The 20,208-nt window shown below is 31.2% G+C and overlaps 1 protein-coding gene across 5 annotated transcripts in view; it reads right to left on the reverse strand.

Moving 5' to 3' along the window:
- The window catches only part of LOC132713155 (ankyrin repeat and sterile alpha motif domain-containing protein 1B-like), a 90,422-nt gene extending 70,214 nt beyond the window's left edge, over positions 1 to 20,208 (reverse strand). For 3 of the 5 annotated variants that reach the window (XM_060695639.1, XM_060695638.1, XM_060695637.1), the window contains exons 1-2: positions 9,292 to 9,331; positions 790 to 1,028 (exon numbers count right to left, since the gene is read on the reverse strand). In XM_060695639.1, coding sequence (XP_060551622.1) covers positions 790 to 1,028; positions 9,292 to 9,316 — 264 coding nt within the window. In that variant the 5' untranslated portion in view covers positions 9,317 to 9,331. Of the gene's footprint in view, positions 1 to 789; positions 1,029 to 9,291; positions 9,332 to 10,241; positions 10,356 to 19,707 lie in introns of those variants that run through there. The other 2 variants (XM_060695640.1, XM_060695641.1) reach the window with 2 other exon arrangements.

Genomic DNA, 20,208 nt, shown 5'->3' on the forward strand with positions numbered 1-20,208 from the left:
TTCATTACTTTATTTATTGAACTCGTTGAAAAATAATAATATTTTGCTCATCAGAGGCTTGCATAATACAATTTTATACAACTCGTTCAATAAATTCAGTATTGAATCTACACTCATCTAATATCCTCTATTTATTAAATGGGAATTATAGAAGCAATTTATCAATCTGAAGAGCTTTTTGGCAAAGTAAAACCTGTGTTGGCATAACCGCGCATCCACAAGTGCTGGAGGGTCAATTAACACTTAACATCAGTCTTAACTGCCGTTAAATAAGTCATTAATTACATACAATATTTTTCTGGCAGACTTTACACCAATAATTATACCCTGTCAGCAATATAATTCTTGCAAGCAAATATGATACTATATATAGAATAATTATTTCTATTTATAAATGTGTTACTATTTATAGAATGATCTGAGGTACCTAGCTGTATGAATCTTCTTTACTATTGATAGAATTATGTAATAACCTATTTTACTAGACTTGATAAAATATATAAATATGAAACATCATTTTCTGGCCAAGAAACCAAAAATAATCTAAATATTCTGATTTAATGCATATATAACACTGAAACAAACATTTTTGGGTAATTAATAGTTCACTGAATAAAAATTTGACAGTAAATCAATTTCTAAATTTAAGCTTAAAAGTAAAAGTAACTTTAACGCTTACTACAAACAAGAAACAAGCATCAATGTAACTAAATTATTATAAAATCAAACAGAAATGGTAAATGTTTAAATGTTTCCTTTACAGACAAAAATACAGACAAAAACACTGACCTTTTCCCATTCTTCAGAGTCGTCAAAAGATGAAGGATCTGTAGCTGAAGCCCGCTTCGCTACTTCTACATCAATTGATTCCATCACTTGGTCTATATCGATATCTTCGTCCGCCTTCTCCATCTTTGATTTCAGGGGTAGCAACTCTTGGTTCTTAGCTTGACTATGCCGCAAGACCTCATTGTAGAATCTAGAACGTTGCTTGCCTGGTAATCCGATTGTAGAACCCCGTAATAAACCTGAAATAGTTTATAATAACCAACATTTAATTTCTTATTATCTAACGTTTCATTGCTAATGTTTACAAATATTCAGGGAGTGAATATATGAACTATATAAGGAAAATTATTGAAAACATAAACCTTTGCTGTTTATTTCAGATAACAATTGACATAAGTAATTTGACAAGTGACTATTTTATAGTATTAGTTCATATGACTTCTATAATGACATTAATCATTTAAGGAAAAAAAATATGAAGTTAAAAAAAAAATATTGTATAATTTCTAATCTTAACCATGCTATAACCTTTTCAAAGGTAACTTTTCTCTTTGTTTAATGCTTCATTGCATAATTCTTTAATACAAATTTGTACATGTATTTATTAGTTTGTAACAAAAAAAAATCACGCCTTGGCTGGGATTCAAACTAAAGATCATCCGCTCATTAATGAAGCAACAACACTTTAGACCACTCAGCCAATGCATAGATTCATGCATATGACATCAAGTCTCAGGATGGTAAACATTTGAATTGTTTAATACTTAAATCCCTCAATGTATGTATAAGACAATATTATGCTTGGGACATATCGCTGGACCTACATCCACCAGTCAGGGGAAATCCCCTAATATAAACCTATATGAACCTTAAATAATAACCTTTAAGGCTATATGAACCTTTTTTTGTTCAACCAGGTTTATAACAATGTTAAGAGTACCCAAAAACGTTTATAACAAGAAAAAGAATTGCAATCCCATTCATATACCAAAGTCTCCCAGACACTTGATAATGAAAATAGACATTACAAATAAAAGCCAATCTGCACAAATTAACCAGGCAATGGACCTGACTGCCACTGGAATGCTTGGAATCAAACATGTCATTCATCAACAGTCAGGTAATGGATGCCAGGTAATTACACCAGAAAACTTCTGTCTGTATACTCCACAATTTATTACCTTCCTCTAAAATAACAGTTTAGTCTGTGGCTAAATAGCCTTCAATACTGTACTCCCTGATGATTCTACATAGAATTCTATTTTTCAGTGGAATTCAAATGGAAAGGTGTTAAATGTGATTGCAGAGCCAGAAAATGTAATTAAAAGTAATGGAAATATTCAGTTTTGTTCAGTTGTCTCAACCAAGCAGAACAAAAAGCTATGTTATGTTTCATTAAACAGATTCTGTAAAGTAGCCAAGACTAAAATGCTCTAAGAAGAAACTATTTCAAAGAACTTGTTTTCAATATATATCAAAGAAATTGATCTGAACCTTATTATTATTTGCCAGATTTTAAAAGTAGAAGTCAAGTTACATTTAACACCAATCGTTACAAAATGTTTTATAAGTGTTACTAGCAGTTTTGACGTATTAAACAACATATATGTAAATATGTAAATGTATAAGTTGAACAAAATGTTCTTCTTCTATCATGAAAGATATGCCAAACACAAAGCAAATGATATAAATAATCAACTTTTGCTAAAAACTCCTTTGAAATGATGTTACTACAGTATTGACAAGCAATATAAATATATGCACATAATTATGTTTTACTCGATAATTCAACAAGGTGATAATACAAAATTTCCTTAACACATACATTTAATAATGTTGTACAGAAAAGAAACAGTAAGAAATATTTTCATTAGATCACAGCAACAGTGTTTGTCATGATTCTTCAACACTTTAAAGAAACACCAAAATGCCATATGTGTACCACCAATGATCCAAAAGAATAAATCACAATAACACATGCAATAAAATATTCAGTCAAAATAATTTTATGACTATTAGACACTGTTTGTCTTGACTCTACAACACCCTAAAGAACACCAAAATGACAAAATTCATACCACCAATGTACCACAAGTGATCTAAAAGAATAAATCAAAATAACACATGCAAAGAAAATATTCAGTCAAAATAATTTTATGATTGTATAGAATAACTAAACAGAAGTGTGTCATAAACATGTCAGCAGTTTCAGAAGATAGAATCTAAAATAAAAAGAAGGCATTAAAACAGTTGTTGCCACTCACAAGTCCCTTGGCAAACATTTGCATATAAATCAGAAACACAAATAATATGCAAAATCAGGGGAGCATGTTACTTAAAATATATTCCATTCAATTCAATATTTCAATGTATTTTAGGCCTCATCCATTATGAAATATACTATTATTATATTCATTTTAGTTTGATGAAACAACTTAAACTTCTTGCCACTTATATTAATGTTTTTTAAGGTCTGCTTCCTGGTTTTCAAGTCAGCTTCCTGGAACAAGAACCAGTTATATCTATTATACCTTACATGAATTAAAATATGTTCCTTCTTCATTTATATTAGTGTCAGTGGGTCTTTAAATAGCTTAATATTCATGATAAAATTCAGTGGTCCAGCAAAATATAGTGACCCTTTGTGAGCGGGTGCAAAAGCTTAAAGGCCTTTTACCGTAAAGACTATGCATTATAATTTTACAAAAACGCCGTTAATTTTCAGTAAATTTTACAAGAAATATTGTGATTAAAACAATATGATTTCCAAATATAAAACTCTGTTACAGGCTGCATGGTCTAGAGGATGTGTAATCCCCATCTCATGGTGTTACATGTACTTCTACAAAGGCAAAGAGTATACAGTGTAAAACCATTTTCAATCAATTCATCTAAGAAACAGAACTCATCACTGCTTGATTAAACTCTTTATTTTCTTATACAATCTTCAATCTAATACAATATATTAGCAAAACATCTGTTTACGAGGGTTTTAGATATACAAGATGCAGACATAACAATTCTAATCAATTTGAATTGAACAGCTGCTTTCAAATACAGACATTATACCACTAAATAGCAATGCTTTCAAATGCAGACGTAATACCACTAAATAACATGAAGTGTGAAAACATATTAACAACAATTTATCTCTACATTTTCCCCAGACAAATTACTTTTATACAAAATAGCAGATCACTGTTCAACATATTAAGTTTGTCGTCTTTTTCTTCTTTTTTGTCACTACCATCAATGGAATTATCTGATGGTTTCACAGGGACATCGGAAAAATGCAATTACACTGACTGGCTACAGCAATACTTGTGGTCAGAACATTTCCAAGAATGCAATAAACAGTAGCTGATAAAGACAAGCTAAAAATAAATGGACAGACAGGCTGTTCCAGGGATTACTGGGAAAACAGATTGGCAACTTCAGTCTGTTCTTAACAACTTCTGTTTCTTTTATCATTTATAACACATCATCATCACCTTGGACAGTTAACCAGTTAATGTTGTGTTTTATTACCTTCTGAACACTAATGTTGCAGAAACCATTAAGCCATGTATTCACCAACATCCTCTTTCTTTTGACCAGAATCCTAGTTTGGGAAATTAATGCATTAAAATAATGGAAATAGTCAGGGCCATTCCATGCAAGCCAAATAATTTAGTTATGCATGACAATCAAGGTTGATACAAAAGCTCTCATCAGTTATTTTCAAAAGAAATTTCCTTCCAAAATTGGAGATAATGTCATTACATACAAGCCCCCATTGATGTGAAGAAAAAACAACACAACAGGTGACATGACCATCAATGTTGAGCTAGCACCTGGAAAGAACAACAAATCTGCACTCTTTGGTCATATTATAAATATCAAATATTAATTGATTATCTCTTTCAATCAGAACTCATATGAGATAGCCTCAGAGCAGTAGTCTCCGTACATTTACACCATAAACACAGTTTATTATGTCATACATTAATATCTAAGTAATCGGTTATTTGTGAAGAAAACAACCAACCAACATACATAATCAGAACATATGACCATAAAATATTCAATATTTCATGACATATACATTTATATAGAGAGACAATTCAATGCTGTCATGAGTGTTCTTAGATCTATTGAATTAAATTTCATCTGTTCTCAACAAATAACTGACAACTGCTCCACATAATTAACTGAATCAGTTACAGAGAACTAATGGACAAAACAAGTAAAGTATCACCAATATCAGAGATGAATCATCTTTGTCTCTGCCAATACCAAAATAAGGCCGGATGGACAGGACATTTCAATACTTTTAAAAATCGGGCTAGCCAAGTAAGAAAAACAAAATGATCATAACTATTTTAATAGTTTTGAACTAGTTTTACCTCTTGTAAAAACTACAGAATAAATAACAGTGTAAATAGCCTGGAAGCAGTGTCTAGAATTGATGGTTTACATTGTAAGACATGCGGTTTGCAACATTGTCTCTGTTTTTCTCATTATTGCTACCTGACTACCAGATTGCTGATTAAATTCCTTGCACTTGTGCACACTCAGCTGCACACATAATCAGTTACTGATACATGCACACACCCTCCCTCCCTTTCTGCTTCATAATTATCAATGGTTCACTTTATCACAAATGCTACTAATGTTCCTTAACTATAATCAACATACAGTTATATATCATGCTGAATCTATCAAGTTTCACAAAAATTCCAATTCACTAGATTTTGGAGAAAAAAAAAAATTGAAAACTACTTCAAGAGGCTTTATACATTCACAGAAAACCTAGTCTTAATTAATCAAGACATTTCTACATAATCAATTGACTGCTTAAAATAAATTGAAATAAATCACCAGGAGCAGATAATGAATTATTAGAAAAAACTGTCAGATGCACTTAATAGAGCAATATCCAATGGCAGATGGCAGTCAAAATACAGAATTTTGTATTTCAAAACTGAGATCAAATGCTAAATACAAAGAGCAGATCATATGATGTGCAAGCCCTAACAGTGCTGAACTTTATGCAATGAACTTTGAATTTTGAGTTGCCAAATACTGACAAAAGACTGGTTTCAATATAAAATTGCCCAGACAACAGTACAGAATCTGGTCAGGCTTCATGGAAAATACAGTCTGAGCTGGTTCTATACAATGTCTGCACAAAGACCAATAACTTTCAATCCCCAGCAAACAAACAGCTTAGTATAAGAAACCTGGTGTGCAAAACCATATATCCATCACTGGAATATTCTATGCCATCATTCAGGCATCAGAAAAATGCAATTAAACTGACTGGAAACACTGACAGTTGTGGTCAGAACATTATCGGAAAATGTAATAAACAGTACCTGAAATGACATCTTGGTCTAAAAATAAATGGACAGACTGTTATAGAGATTATGTTGGGAAAATAGATAGACAAAAATAACTTAACAGCAAAGAGTAAATAGAAACAGTAAGTTGTTATCAATGGGAAGGAAAAATATTTGCATATTGCAATAAATACACAGAAATTCCAAAGTAAGTTTTTCATGCAATAACATAATTTAAGATTTAAGGGGTTCAAAACTCATATTGGAAGATTGTTACACTGTCCCCCTCCTTAGCCCACCCCGCACCTCCACAAAAAAGCCCAATCTTCTTGCATAATCTTACCACGACTTTAAATAAACATGTATCACACAGACACACTTTCAGTTGAAATACTTCACAATAAATTATCAAATGCTGAAAAGTTGCATGTCTTGAGATGGGTAAACTTTTCACTTTATTTTCATAACAATCCTCCAGTGAAAAATCATCAATTTTACAACATTCTCAGAGAGATATTTTATATAACTCTCAAATGCCAAAACTTTTTCACACTATCTGTAAAATCAAACAGCTGCTGTTTGTATAAAGTGATATGCAGGGGTTCCTCAAATTTATGGAATTTTTGTGCAATTTATTATTCCTTCTGAATACTACAGCTACTGTGCCATGTTGTTCACAGTGCCAACTTTTACAAGAATTTATTTTAATCATATAACTGCAGACATTGTTATGTGAACGTACAAATTGCCATTCTATTTTTTATAGAACAAAAAATAATAAAAACTTAAATGAAAAGCTGTGAAAGTAAATGAGAAATGCAAATTCACTGTTTTAGACTCTTTAAATTTATATTCAGATTATTTTCAGATGCACGATTAGAGATAGGAAGATGGGGTATCTGAACATTGACATGTCCTAAAACTGATACTCAGATTTCCTTTAAACAAAATAAAGCTTGAGAAATGTTTTCAGCTATTCAAAAAAAGAATTTGGAATATTAAGTTATTAAACTGTAATCAAAAACAGTTGTTTTATTTTATAAGCAGAGAAAAGGTCAAAAGAGCTATAATAACATCAAATCAATAAATAAACAGATCATCTGGGGAATATCAAAACTTTTCAAGCTGTCAGGATAATTTCCTTAAATATCTGACATAATGGAACATCAAAGTAAATACAACTGCCATTTTTGGCTCAAACAATAATTCACCCTTCTATAATACAGCATCTGGTCAATATTTTTCTTCAATATCATACAGTTTAATCATATATTATATGTTAAATTAAAGAACTATATAAAATTGCTTTCTGTAAATAAGTTTCATCATAACGATAAGCTAAAAGATTGATCTATACAGCATTCCTGGCTTAATTTATCTAATAAATTGACTTTGGCACAACTTGAGCTCCCGAATTGAATTTGGAACACATTTGGATGAGTATTGCAGACTTAGTACTCTATAACTGCAATCAGTTTTTAATCATCATAGAGAAATCAAAGGAAAGTAATTAACATTTACACCCTCTAATATTTGCAAAATGAACCTGTCCTACTATAAATTTGCAACCAATTCATTGTCGATTGAAGGGGATTTCAGTTATTTTGGCAAGTCATTATTGCTGTTGTAAGCATTCAGAAAGAGTCAAGATGATTATCATGTTGGCTGGGCTTATCAGGGAAATAGGTTCATTGGTTCCCAGGAGGCATAGCTTTGAACTTTACCCTAACAGTTAACTACATTTTTTGTACTTTGCACACAGCTTGAAACTGTGTCTTTAGATAGGTTTATGTTTTTACATCCTAATCTAATGAACTTTTGAAAGCATTCATTTTATATCATCATCATCATCCTAAATCCATTGAGAATTGTTGTAAAATTCACAAAGAATGATAATCTTATCTATTGACTTTTGCAAGCACTAATTGTACAAACATCATACTCGTTGACTTGTGCAAGCACTTATTTTCCAAACATCATAATATTATACATCAACTAACTTTTAGAAGCACTAATTATCTAAACATCATACCCATTGACTTTTGCAAGAACTAATTTTCCAAACATGATTCAATATACAATGACTTTTGCAAGCACTCATTGTCCATACATCAATATACAATGACTTTTGCAAGTAATCATTGTCCAAACATCAATATACAATGACTTTTGCAAGCACTCATTGTCCAAACATCAATATACAATGACTTTTGCAAGCACTCATTGTCCAAACATCAATATAACCAATGACTTTTGCAAGTAATCATTGTCAAACATCAATATACAATGACTTTTGCAAGCACTCATTGTCCAAACATCAATATACAATGACTTTTGCAAGCACTCATTGGCCAAACATCAATATACAATGACTTTTGCAAGCACTCATTGGCCAAACATCAATATACAATGACTTTTGCAAGCACTCATTGTCCAAACATCAATATACAATGATTTTTGCAAGCACTCATTGTCCATACATCAATATACAATGACTTTTGCAAGTAATCATTGTCCAAACATCAATATACAATGACTTTTGCAAGCACTCATTGTCCAAACATCAATATACAATGACTTTTGCAAGTAATCATTGTCCAAACATCAATATACAATGACTTTTGCAAGCACTAATTGTCCATACATCAATATACAATGACTTTTGCAAGCACTTATTGTCCAAATGTCATACACATTTACTTTTGCAAGCACTTATTGTCCAAACATCAATATGCAATGACTTTTGCAAGCACTCATTGTCCATACATCATTATACAATGACTTTTGCAAGCACTAATTGTCCATACATCAATATACAATGACCTTTGCAAGCACTAATTGTCCAAAAGTCATACACATTTACTTTTGCAAGCACTTATTGTCCAAACTTCTTACACATTAACTTTTGCAAGCACTAATTGTCCAAACGTCATACATATTAACTTTTGCAAGCACTAATTGTCTTAACGTTATACACATTAAGCACTTATTTTCAAAAAATATCCTATGTAACATTTACTTTTGCAAGCAGCCCAGTTTATTGTCCAAACATGATATCCATCCACTTTTGCAAGCAATTAATTTTGATTTCCAAATCATCTTATTCATTGACGTTTTCCAAGATCAATTATCGGCAATGAAGCAACTACGTAAATGTAACAAAATAGAAATGCAATCTTACTTTTGCAAAAACAAATTTTCTCCATGGAATTGCCTTAAAGCATCAATACTTCAATCCATAAACAAACACTTTAATCCAGAAACCTATTAGAATCATTTATTTTATGTGTTTTGTCACAAATTTCTCAAAAGCTTTCATGAAAATCATCTGTTTCAGATTATCTTCACTGTGATCAGACATTTCTTCATGATTTTCCTATCATCAAGAAGGGAAACACATTGGAACTCCTGTGAATAAATTTCATTATCAACTCTGCAGAAATGTGACTCATAACTCAAATTTGTGACATCACTTGAGAACACTTGAGACTGTTGTATTTTTTTTTTGTACATAAATATAACATTACTGTATTGCCATAGCAATATATAATTATTATATTCTTAAGTCTGCTTGAACTAAAAGTGATTTATGCTGTTGCTGCCAGTATTGCCATCAGTCAGCAATGCAGCTTGACTAGGCTCTATAATGTCTTTAACTCAATTTAAGTAAAATAAATAAAATACAATTTTTTTTTAAAAATTGGAATTGATTGTCCCAAATTCAAAGCGGATGATAATGCAATAAATTATCTGCTTTTATTATTATTATCATTAGTGGATTTTTTTTAAAGTCACATCATTAGTGGATTTCTTTTAAAGTCACATCAACATTAAATTGCACCATTTTGTATCCAGAATGAAAAATTTTAAAAATTGCAGACTGCATGCCAAGGTCATATTCCCTACCTTTCTATTCATACATATAAATACGCCCATCTATAATATCCTTGTAAATCAAATTTTTATTAAAATTCCTATTTCCCATTCTATGCAGCACTATTAATACTCATAATCATGAAATCATAATAAATAAAATTACATTAAGATTTCAAAATCTAAAACTGAAATTAAATCACATCATAAGAAATTTAATATCACACAAATTGATGAATGCGTAATTGAGTAAATTACCTGCAGAGACTTAAATTACCAACGATCTTCCCCTATCTCTCCTTGCATGTGAAAGTGGAATTACAAAAAATCATTGAAATTTGTGCCAATAATTACATCAAAAATATTCCAGGTAGGAAGTAAAATATTGGAGATAGAGCATGTGGAGGGGGAAATGTAGCAGGTAGACTTGTATATGAATATAAAGACATCTGTTACTATAGACAATAGTTTATCATAACCCAATAACTCACATAACATACTGATCTAGATGTATTTATAGTTTAGCATTGTTCTTATATACAAATACCACTGTTGCTTTTTTTAACTCATGTTATCTGTTAAAAGAAATAATTTTTTGCTTTGATGATTTATTTTCATGTAGGAATGTACTACATTGTGGTTACTCTAGTGGTGTGAACATTTTCATATGGCAATTTTTTGTTACTTAATTAAGATATATAACTTTCTTATGACAGCAGCACTTAAATAAATACATAATCGCTTATTATCTTAGTACTTTAATACTATCATTTAATTTATGTGTTTTTTTCTATTTTGAAGTATAGGCAACACAAAAAATGCATTATCTGGTCCCCTATAACTATCATCTATGTTAATTGTATGGTGAAAGACCCTCACATATACCCTTTTACTACCTAATATATATAGAAAGCTTCCCATATCAAATATTGGTGGTAACTTAAGGCATCAATCTCTGTAATAAAAGGCTATAGTGTCTTGCTTGTTCTATCCATATAAAATACATTTAGCTTGACAGACCATGCTGAAAATATACTGAGATACATGTATGAGACTTTTCAATAAATGAAATGTTCATACTAAAATTTCTTAACAAAACTTATTGGGTACGAAATTAAAAGTTCGGCGTTATATAGTTCATTATAGTTGGTTTAGTAAGGATAACCGTATAAATCATTACATTATAAGATTAAGAATCAGCACTGTTTTAAGTTTGCATCTTTAAATATTTTATAACAAACATTGTGCCTGATAAATACTATATCATAATTTTTTCAGAAATTCTCAGAAAAAAAAGAAGAAAAAAGAGACCATGTAATTTTGATGCAAAACAATTGTAATAATAAACTAAAATCTGTGACTAAACCATCCTTACTTAACCAACAAAAACAAATTTAAATCTTAACATACTATGAATTAGCAAATGATCATTTCCACATTGCACAGGATAAGGAAAATCCCACAAACTGAGAGTTAATTCTCTTTTACTATGCTACTACTCCCAAGAGTTAATTCCCTTTTATTATGCAAGTATTCCTCAGAGTTTAGTCCCTTTTTACTGAGAATTGCAGCTAATTTCCAATAATAATTCAAAATTAATGGCCTAAATAAAAACCTCTTTAGGAACAAGATCTAAGGTTTTTAAGCATATTGGGCCCCTTTTTTTTCCCCTCTGAGCAGAGACTCCGCTAACAACAAATTTAATTTCAGCTTACCCAAATATAAGTAACCCCTAAATAATAACACTGGAAGAAATCCAAAATTTTAAAAAACCCGGGTAAGTTCTTTTATACAAATTTTATTAATGTTGGACACTACCAAACTAAAACCAATAGCTATATTAGAATCCTAGGGAAGCAAGATCAGTCGAAAACAAAATAGTTTCGAAGCTCCAGATTATCTCAAATATTTATTTGTTATTATTGAGCCATTCTTATATGTAAAAAATCAATATTTTGTTATTGGAGCATTTTTTGGGGTTAAAAAAATTTTAAATTATGTCTTATGATTTAAAATTACCCCTTTAAATTTTTTTAAGGGGCTTTCTTTTTTTACTGGGTCAAAAAAAAGGTAATCCCAATTTGGGGAAAACCCCCGTTGGGAAAAATTTATTTTTTTTTGGTTAGTCCGTTTTAATTTTTATTAATTAAATTAAAATTAAAAAAAAATAAAAGGAAAGTGGGGTTTAATGCACTTTTTATGTATAGGGTTTTTAAAGGGTTTTTTTTTGTATGTATTTTAAAAAAAAATTAAATTTTGGGAGGCAAATTTCCAAAATTGGGGCCAAAAAAAATTTTCCAAAAAAAACCCTCTTTTTTTTTTGAATTTTTTTATACCAATAAAAGCATGGGCAAAAAAAAATCAAAAGGTCCCTTTTTTCACAATTAAGGGAAATTTTTTCTAAAAATGGGAAAAGGGGATTTTGGGTTGACAGGGCATTTAAACCCTTTCCCGAAATGCAAAAAGCCCCGGGTCTTAAAAAACTTCCTAAAATTGGGAAAAAATATTATCAGTGAATTCATGCCAAATGTTAAAATGCTACTTTTCTAAAAATGACTGATATTGTTATTAGTATTAACATATAAATATCAGAGGGCAGACATATAAATATTGTTATGCTTAACCTGCCACAAAATTTACCGTTCCCACAGTGTTATCTAATCAATCTTTAATGCTAATATGAGCCGCGTCACGACAAAACCAACATAATGGCTTTGCGACCAGCATGGATCCAGACCAGCCTGCGCATCCGCGCAGTCTGATCAGGATCCATGCTGTTCGCTTACCAACCCTATTACAAGTAGAGAAACTAATAGTGAACAGCATGGATCCAGATCAGACTGCGCGGATGCGCAGGCTGGTCTGGATCCATGCTGGTCGCAAACGCACAATGTTGGTTTTGTCGTGACGCGGCTCATATATCTTGAATGAACAACTCTTTATAATTTCTCACTGATACATTGATGTAATTCAATTTTTGTAATTTTTATTTAATCTAGACAGATGGTTAAACTTTCAGTAACAGAATTAAGCCTTTCATTTCAATTTTCTTTGATCTGATGTTTTTCTTTCATACCTTAAATTATCCGCCATAAGTCACTGATATAATCTTTGAATGTTTTAATAATTGATTTCTGAGAGCAGACGTGTGGAAACTGCACTGAAATTATGAGCGTACAATTCATTTTATCCTGATATATATAATATTATATCATAATGTTCATATGTGTGCTAGTTTTTGCTGATAATGATGTAAAGCTTATAACAGTGTTTATAAATATTTGATGACAGTAGCAGACATTGTATTGATGGAATATCAAAACATTGCCAAAAGATTATGTCTATGATGGCTAAACATCACTTTTCCGTAAATATGAAAAGTAGATCTCCGACAAGTTAATTTTGATACCAATTTTATAGAAATATTATTAATATAATTTTAATGATACAACAATAGTTAATACAACAATGGTCATTTTAATATCTTTAATCAGTCAATACTTTGGTATAATCATAGGAAAACACATGGGTCATTTAACCTTTTCTTTTTTCGGCTGAAGTTGTGCAATTAAGAATTTGCAATAAATTTCAGCTGATTGCAGATCATTACTAAATTCAATGTAAGAACTGAGACTTGTTGATGAGAAAAAGGCTTGCCCATGCGGGAATTCTGGGAATTCTTAGTTGTGAGACTGCTCATCCCTGCAGTCAGACTCTGTCACAAAATTATAATTTTGATACTAAGGTCTCTTTGAACAATAATGGACTGTTCCAAATTAAAACAAGAGCAATTAAGTTTATTATGCAAATTTCGTGATGTTTTTAATTATACAAATTTAGTGATGATTTTCATCATACAAATTTAGTGATGTTTTTCATTATACAAATTTAGTGATATTTTTTCTTATTATACAAATTTAGTGATATTTTTAATTATACAAATTTAGTGATGCTTTTCATTATACAAATTTAGTGATATTTTCAATTATACAAATTTAGTGATGCTTTTCATTATACAAATTTAGTGATGTTTTTAATTATACAAATTTAGTGATGTTTTTAATTATACAAATTTAGTGATGTTTTCCATAATACAAATTTAGTGATGTTTAAGGGTTAATAACCATTTATCAAGACATCACAGTAACAAAATTATAAGCAGGTTCACCTGGTCATAATGACATGGCATTATATTTTACTAAATTAAAATGGTAAATAATGGTTTAAATTGTTGGACCAAAACCTATATATCAGTTATAATTTGATACAAAAAATAACATAATTACATAAAAAACTAGAAATGTGTCCATAGGACACTGATGCCCCCACACGCCACTGTTCTGTCAATCTTATGACTCTAGGTCAAATATTTTTTGGACTACATGTGCCACAAGTTGAAAACTAAAAATCAACAAAGGGCCATAATTCTGTTAAATTTGGCCGCAGCAAAAAATCCTTCCTTTACTACGATCTACACATTAAGATTGTTAATTCCTGGAAGTTTAAGCAAAATCTGCCATCCGGTTTAAGAGGAGTTGCGTTCACAAAATTTCTACATAGTATATAATGAAAAAATCAACAAAGGGCCATAATTCTATAAAATTTGGTCGCATCGAAAATTCCTTCCTTTACTACCATCTACACCTTAAGGTTGTTCATCCCTGTAAGTTTAAGCAAAATCTGCCATCCGGTTTAAGAGGAGTTGCGTTCACAAAATTTCTACATAGTATAGAGTGAAAAAATCAACAAAGGGCCATAATTCTGTTAAATTTGGTCGCAGCAAAAATTCCTTCCTTTACTACCATCTACACATTAAGGTTGTTCATCCCTGGAAGTTTAAGCAAAATCTGCCATCCGGTTTAAGAGAAGTTGCGTTCACAAAATTTCTACATAGTATATATAGTGAAAAAATCAACAAAGGGCCATAATTCTGTTAAATTTGGTCGCAGCAAAAATTCTTTCCTTTACTACCATCTACACCTTAAGGTTGTTCATCCCTGTAAGTTTAAGCAAAATCTGCCATCCGGTTTAAGAGGAGTTGCGTTCACAAAATTTCTACATAGTATATAGTGAAAAAATTAACAAAGGGCCATAATTCTGTTAAATTTGGTTGCAGCAAAAATTCCTTCCTTTACTACCATCTACACATTAAGATTGTTCATCCCTGTAAGTTTAAGCAAAATCTGCCATCCGGTTTAAGAGGAGTTGCGTTCACAAGATTTCGGGACGTACGGACGGACTGACGGACGGACGGACGGACGGACAAGTGCAACGCTATATGCTCCCACATTGTGGGGGCATAAAAATAAACAAATTACAGAAAATGGATGGGTAACTTGGATAATTTATTCTAACCACAGTACAACTTCTTAACAATCGATGCAAATTTACAGATTCACAATTATTGTTTTTAGTTCCACCAGCTTTTAAAAAGAATAAATTGTCCATAATGATCTTTAAGAAAATAAATATTGTTTTACACTCAAACACCAGGCACTGAATAAAAGGCGCTGAATGTCTAGCTCTCACCTTAGTTAAATATCATAATTATTCATCAAAGCAAACTTATACAATCTCATGATCAAGGCTTCTGTTTAATATCCCAGCAAATAGTTTCAAAACATCTTTCATCTTTGTCAGTTCATTATTAACTAAGCAACCATGGACCATGTCGTACTGTGCTGCACAGCTGCTGGAAGCTCACAAAACTGCTGCAGTCTAAGTTATATTTTAATGTCCAAGTGTTGCTAAGGTTCGATCCGTGGGTGAGACAAAATTTCGCTGTGACAAATTATCTCTGACAATGAGTGTAATGGTAATCCAACTCTCAATGCTAGCTCTGAAATCATGTGGTATTTAAGTGAGTCAATCAAGAAATTGGTTAGATATCAAGAAAATTTAGTTAGGTGGACCTTTACCATCCAAGTCAACTTTGTTTCAGTTTCAGTATATTGTCTGCATAAATGTCATTGTAAGTCACATAGACCTGGTGAGCTGCACACAGATTCAATCTAAGAGTCTTTCAGGTTTAAACTTAAGATACCGTACTGAAATTAATCAACCAACATGTCTGAATACAAATTGAGACATGTACATCACCAAAATTACACAGGGGAAGTGTGTGTAAACAAAAAATTTGGAAGTAAACTATTAGTGTATATATATAACTGTTGTTTTTCCAAACATTTAGATTAAAATATTGAAACAAATGTTTTCATATCACCACAGGCATCTTTCTTTAGTAAATTGATAAAACCTAAGACGGACACTGGCCTATACTTATACTGACCTCTTAAAAACCCTAGTAAAATATATTTTATATCAGCTACCTGAGGTAATAGACATAATTAAGGTAATTGATATAATATCCTATACTGTAATGAATACCATGTGAGGGTAATAAAGTTTTACACCAAAAGGAAAACCATTATCATTAGTTAAATACTTTATGATCCAACAAACATATGGTGAAATGTACAATGGGGAGAGACTAATAGGATGTTCACATTGAAGAGGGATGATTAAATGGTCCATTTTTATAACAAAGTAATAGACAGTTTAGGCCCAAAAAAAATGTTTAAACTTACAAAATCATTGCAAATGTTAAGATTAACCCATTCTAAACTGATTTTGTGATATGGAATAATGGCCCGCTTATTTTGAATTTAAAGGGACTCCTCCATTAAGGTTTTTTCTTACCATGAGGGAGGTGGGTGGTGGCAGGTGGAAAAACTTTCTGGAAATAAATGTACCATTTGAATTGTCAATCTGGATGTGCAAAATTTCAGATATCTCTACAACTTGATTGTTGTTAAATTAATTTTTATAGCACAAATTATTGTACTATGCACTGTTTCAATGGTATATTATCCCAAGTTTCATTGACATGTCAAATCATGTATGACATTATGATACTTAAAGTGTGTGTAGAGGAACTTAATACATCAAACACCGGTTCAGTTAAACTAATTTAATTAAAGATTTTACCAGTTTTGGTCCAACTGTACCTTCATCAGGTATGTATGATATATTTTTTAATTTCAGGGTAAAAATGTTTGCTGTGGTTGCATGTTCATCACTCTAAACAATATTTGCTATGAAAGAACAACTCCTATAACAACAGGAAGACAGAAGGCAATTAATTTGTCATAAAGACTAATCTAATAAAGACCACACACATCCTTAATTTTAGTTCCAGCAGATCTTTAAAATCCTTCATCTCTGACGTGGTTGCCTTAAATGTGACACATAATTCAAATCAACCAATTAGAAAGGTCCATTTAGAGTAGTCCTTCCCTGTAATAAAGATTATGACACATCTTAACCCTTATCCTGGTGGGACCAAATGTAATTCATCTTTGCCACAAATAAAGAGGTAAGCCAATCAGAACATCCATGCAGTCTGACCTGGCTCTATATTGCTGGTAAGTTCTTTTATGTACCTTCCTATTAATATCCCTTAAAAACACATTAATGGATCGTTAATAATTCAAGAGGGCAAACAAATGTTATCTAGAACTCGACAAATATGGGTTTTTCCATGCTAAACCCCTTGTAAAAAACAAACTTTTACCTTTATAGCTTTAAGGTGCACTATTGGTCACAATAGATTAGTCAATCTGTTGCGCTTTACTTCAATGCTGTAACTGTAAAAGTTTATTTGTACCCCCACCCCCCCATGGATTAGCTGGGAAAAACCCAAAATATTCTTTATTCCAGTCTCAGTAAGTCTGTTTCATCTTTTTCATAAATTTAGCAGGTTACAGGTTATTTGTAATTTCTGAGGTTTGTGGGAGTACCTTATTTTTTCTGCCTTAAATCAATTTCATTTTGTCATATCAGTTAAAATTAATTCAAATTTTTTTATAAAACTTGAATATGGATAGTCATATTGCTTTAAACTTTACTAATGCACATAACATAGTCTGCATGTGAACATTTGCCCCACACTGCCTTGGGTTTGAATCCCATCAGGGACTTTGCAGCTATACAGAGAATCTGTAGTTCTACTCAGGTGTCGGGTTCATGCATTATATCTGGCCTTAGGTCTAATCTTCCAGCAGTAAAGCTGGCAAGTCACCATTTGTCACATCTAAAAGTTGTTGTGACTTAAATACAACAAACAAACAAACAAACAAAGTGTATCATGTGATTTTACAATTACAAATATGCTTTGATTCTATATATACACATGTACATTACAAACTTTGCTTTCATTCTATATAAACACATGTACATTATAAAAAAATGCTTTCATACCATAAAACTTCATAAGATCGACTATATGAAAAAATTTCCCCAACCAACTGTTGCATACGGAAATGTCTGCTAAGATGAAAGGAAATAAACGGATTCAACCACTTCACAATCACAAGTTTCAAGTGCCTAGTCACTTCAAACAATCCTTAACATTACTTATATTGCACTGTTAAAAGTCTAGCATGTATACTCAAACAAGAAGATTTATACTTCAATAATTAGAACATTGTGAAACCATATAATGAATGTGATTGTTTATTAATTCTACTTCAGCAGCTTTTTATTGGCCTCTTTGCTGGGCCACAAGACCAAAGGAAATTTAAAGGCACATTTTGCCTCAGAAAATCAATATTTTTTTTATTCTTTAGAATATGTCAAACATGTGTTTAATTATGTTTAAATAATGGATTTAGGGTATGTTAGATGTTGAATAAAAACTGACGAAAGCAGCGCTAAATGTGAGTAATGTGTAATAAAGGTAGCAAAATGTAAACAAAGTAGTATTTTGACTTCCAAGCAAAATACTAATTCACTATAATAATGATACTGCTTACAAACAGAGCTGCAAAATATAGTCCAATTGTATATGGCAAATGAGTATTACTTTGAAAACTGTAACAAGATACCAAAAATGAAAAGTTTTTGCGAAATAAAATTTGTAGCATTTCTGAGGCATAATGGGCCTTTAAAATCTACTCACATAAATGTTGGCTTAAAACTTCTTGAATGATTCAACAAGATATCTTCCTCATATGAAACAATTGTCCACATGTACATTTATACCATATACATTGTTCTGGTCACATCATGATTTCCCAGTTTCATTGGTGAAGAAATTTCCGACTTGAATCATGCATTATATCAGAAATGTGTTTGTGATAGGGGGCGTGAAAGAGATGTTGCACTTTTACATTATCTCTCGTGATTAGCCAATCAAACCAAGTCTGCAATTTTAAATGAATAAGCTTTTTTTTTTAATTGCTTCTGAGGGTAAATCAACCCTTTTCAAAATTCAATGTCGACAACCTTAAAAACTTGGCCTTTTATGCAACTCAGTGGTCATAAAATGAAGATCATATCCATCTAAAAAACAAGAAGGTCTCCTTTTTATTCTGCCTAGGATTGGATAAAACTATAGGAGTTTAATGGGAAAATCAATGAAAGTGCACTGTACAATATAGCACTAAACCATGATGCAAGCAGGGGTTTGTGGTTCAAAATAAATTGTCTTCAATTTATATCATTATCGCAAAAACCAACACATCAGCATATGTTCTATGCCTATATTATAAGGAACTCCCTGGATGCCTAAAGACTCACTCGCTACCCATACTTTAGTCAACTGTTTTGTTAGTGACTGTTGAGTCAGTTGACACTGTCAAAATAAGAAATTAATAACGATCTACTATGATTGATACCAAATTTTATATGTTAATTTATGTCATGATGTATAAAGATAACTTACCTTATATATAAGTTAATGTATATAACTGTAATTACTCCCGGAGTTTATATGTGTGTATATACAAGATAGTATCATGAAGTTAAATATATTCACTTCAGGGCATAATGTCACAAACAAATCCATTAATCCACATAAACATTAGTCAGATTCACCTTTCCTTTGCATTTTTTCACATCAAAGTTGAAATAACACACTATTTATACACTATATAATCCAAAAAGTCCAGATTTCCAAGATAATGAAACTTATCGACCCCCCTTCAACAGGTGAAAATTCTCACTGTTAATCCACGTTCTAGAATTTCAGTATGTTTAATTAATTCCTCAAATTAATCAGGAGAATATATTAACCAAAGGTCTCAATAATCAAACATGTCTACATAATATAATTATCCCAGGCAAATCTAAATGCAAATCAAAGCCCAATTAATTACTCGTTAACTCTTGGTATGAGTTAAATAAAACTAAAATAAAACACAGTCTGGTTTACCAATAAATTAAC

Source organism: Ruditapes philippinarum, unplaced genomic scaffold (genome assembly GCF_026571515.1).
Source record: "Ruditapes philippinarum isolate M1 unplaced genomic scaffold, ASM2657151v2 ctg312_1_1_1_1, whole genome shotgun sequence".
Lineage (NCBI taxonomy): Eukaryota > Metazoa > Mollusca > Bivalvia > Venerida > Veneridae > Ruditapes > Ruditapes philippinarum.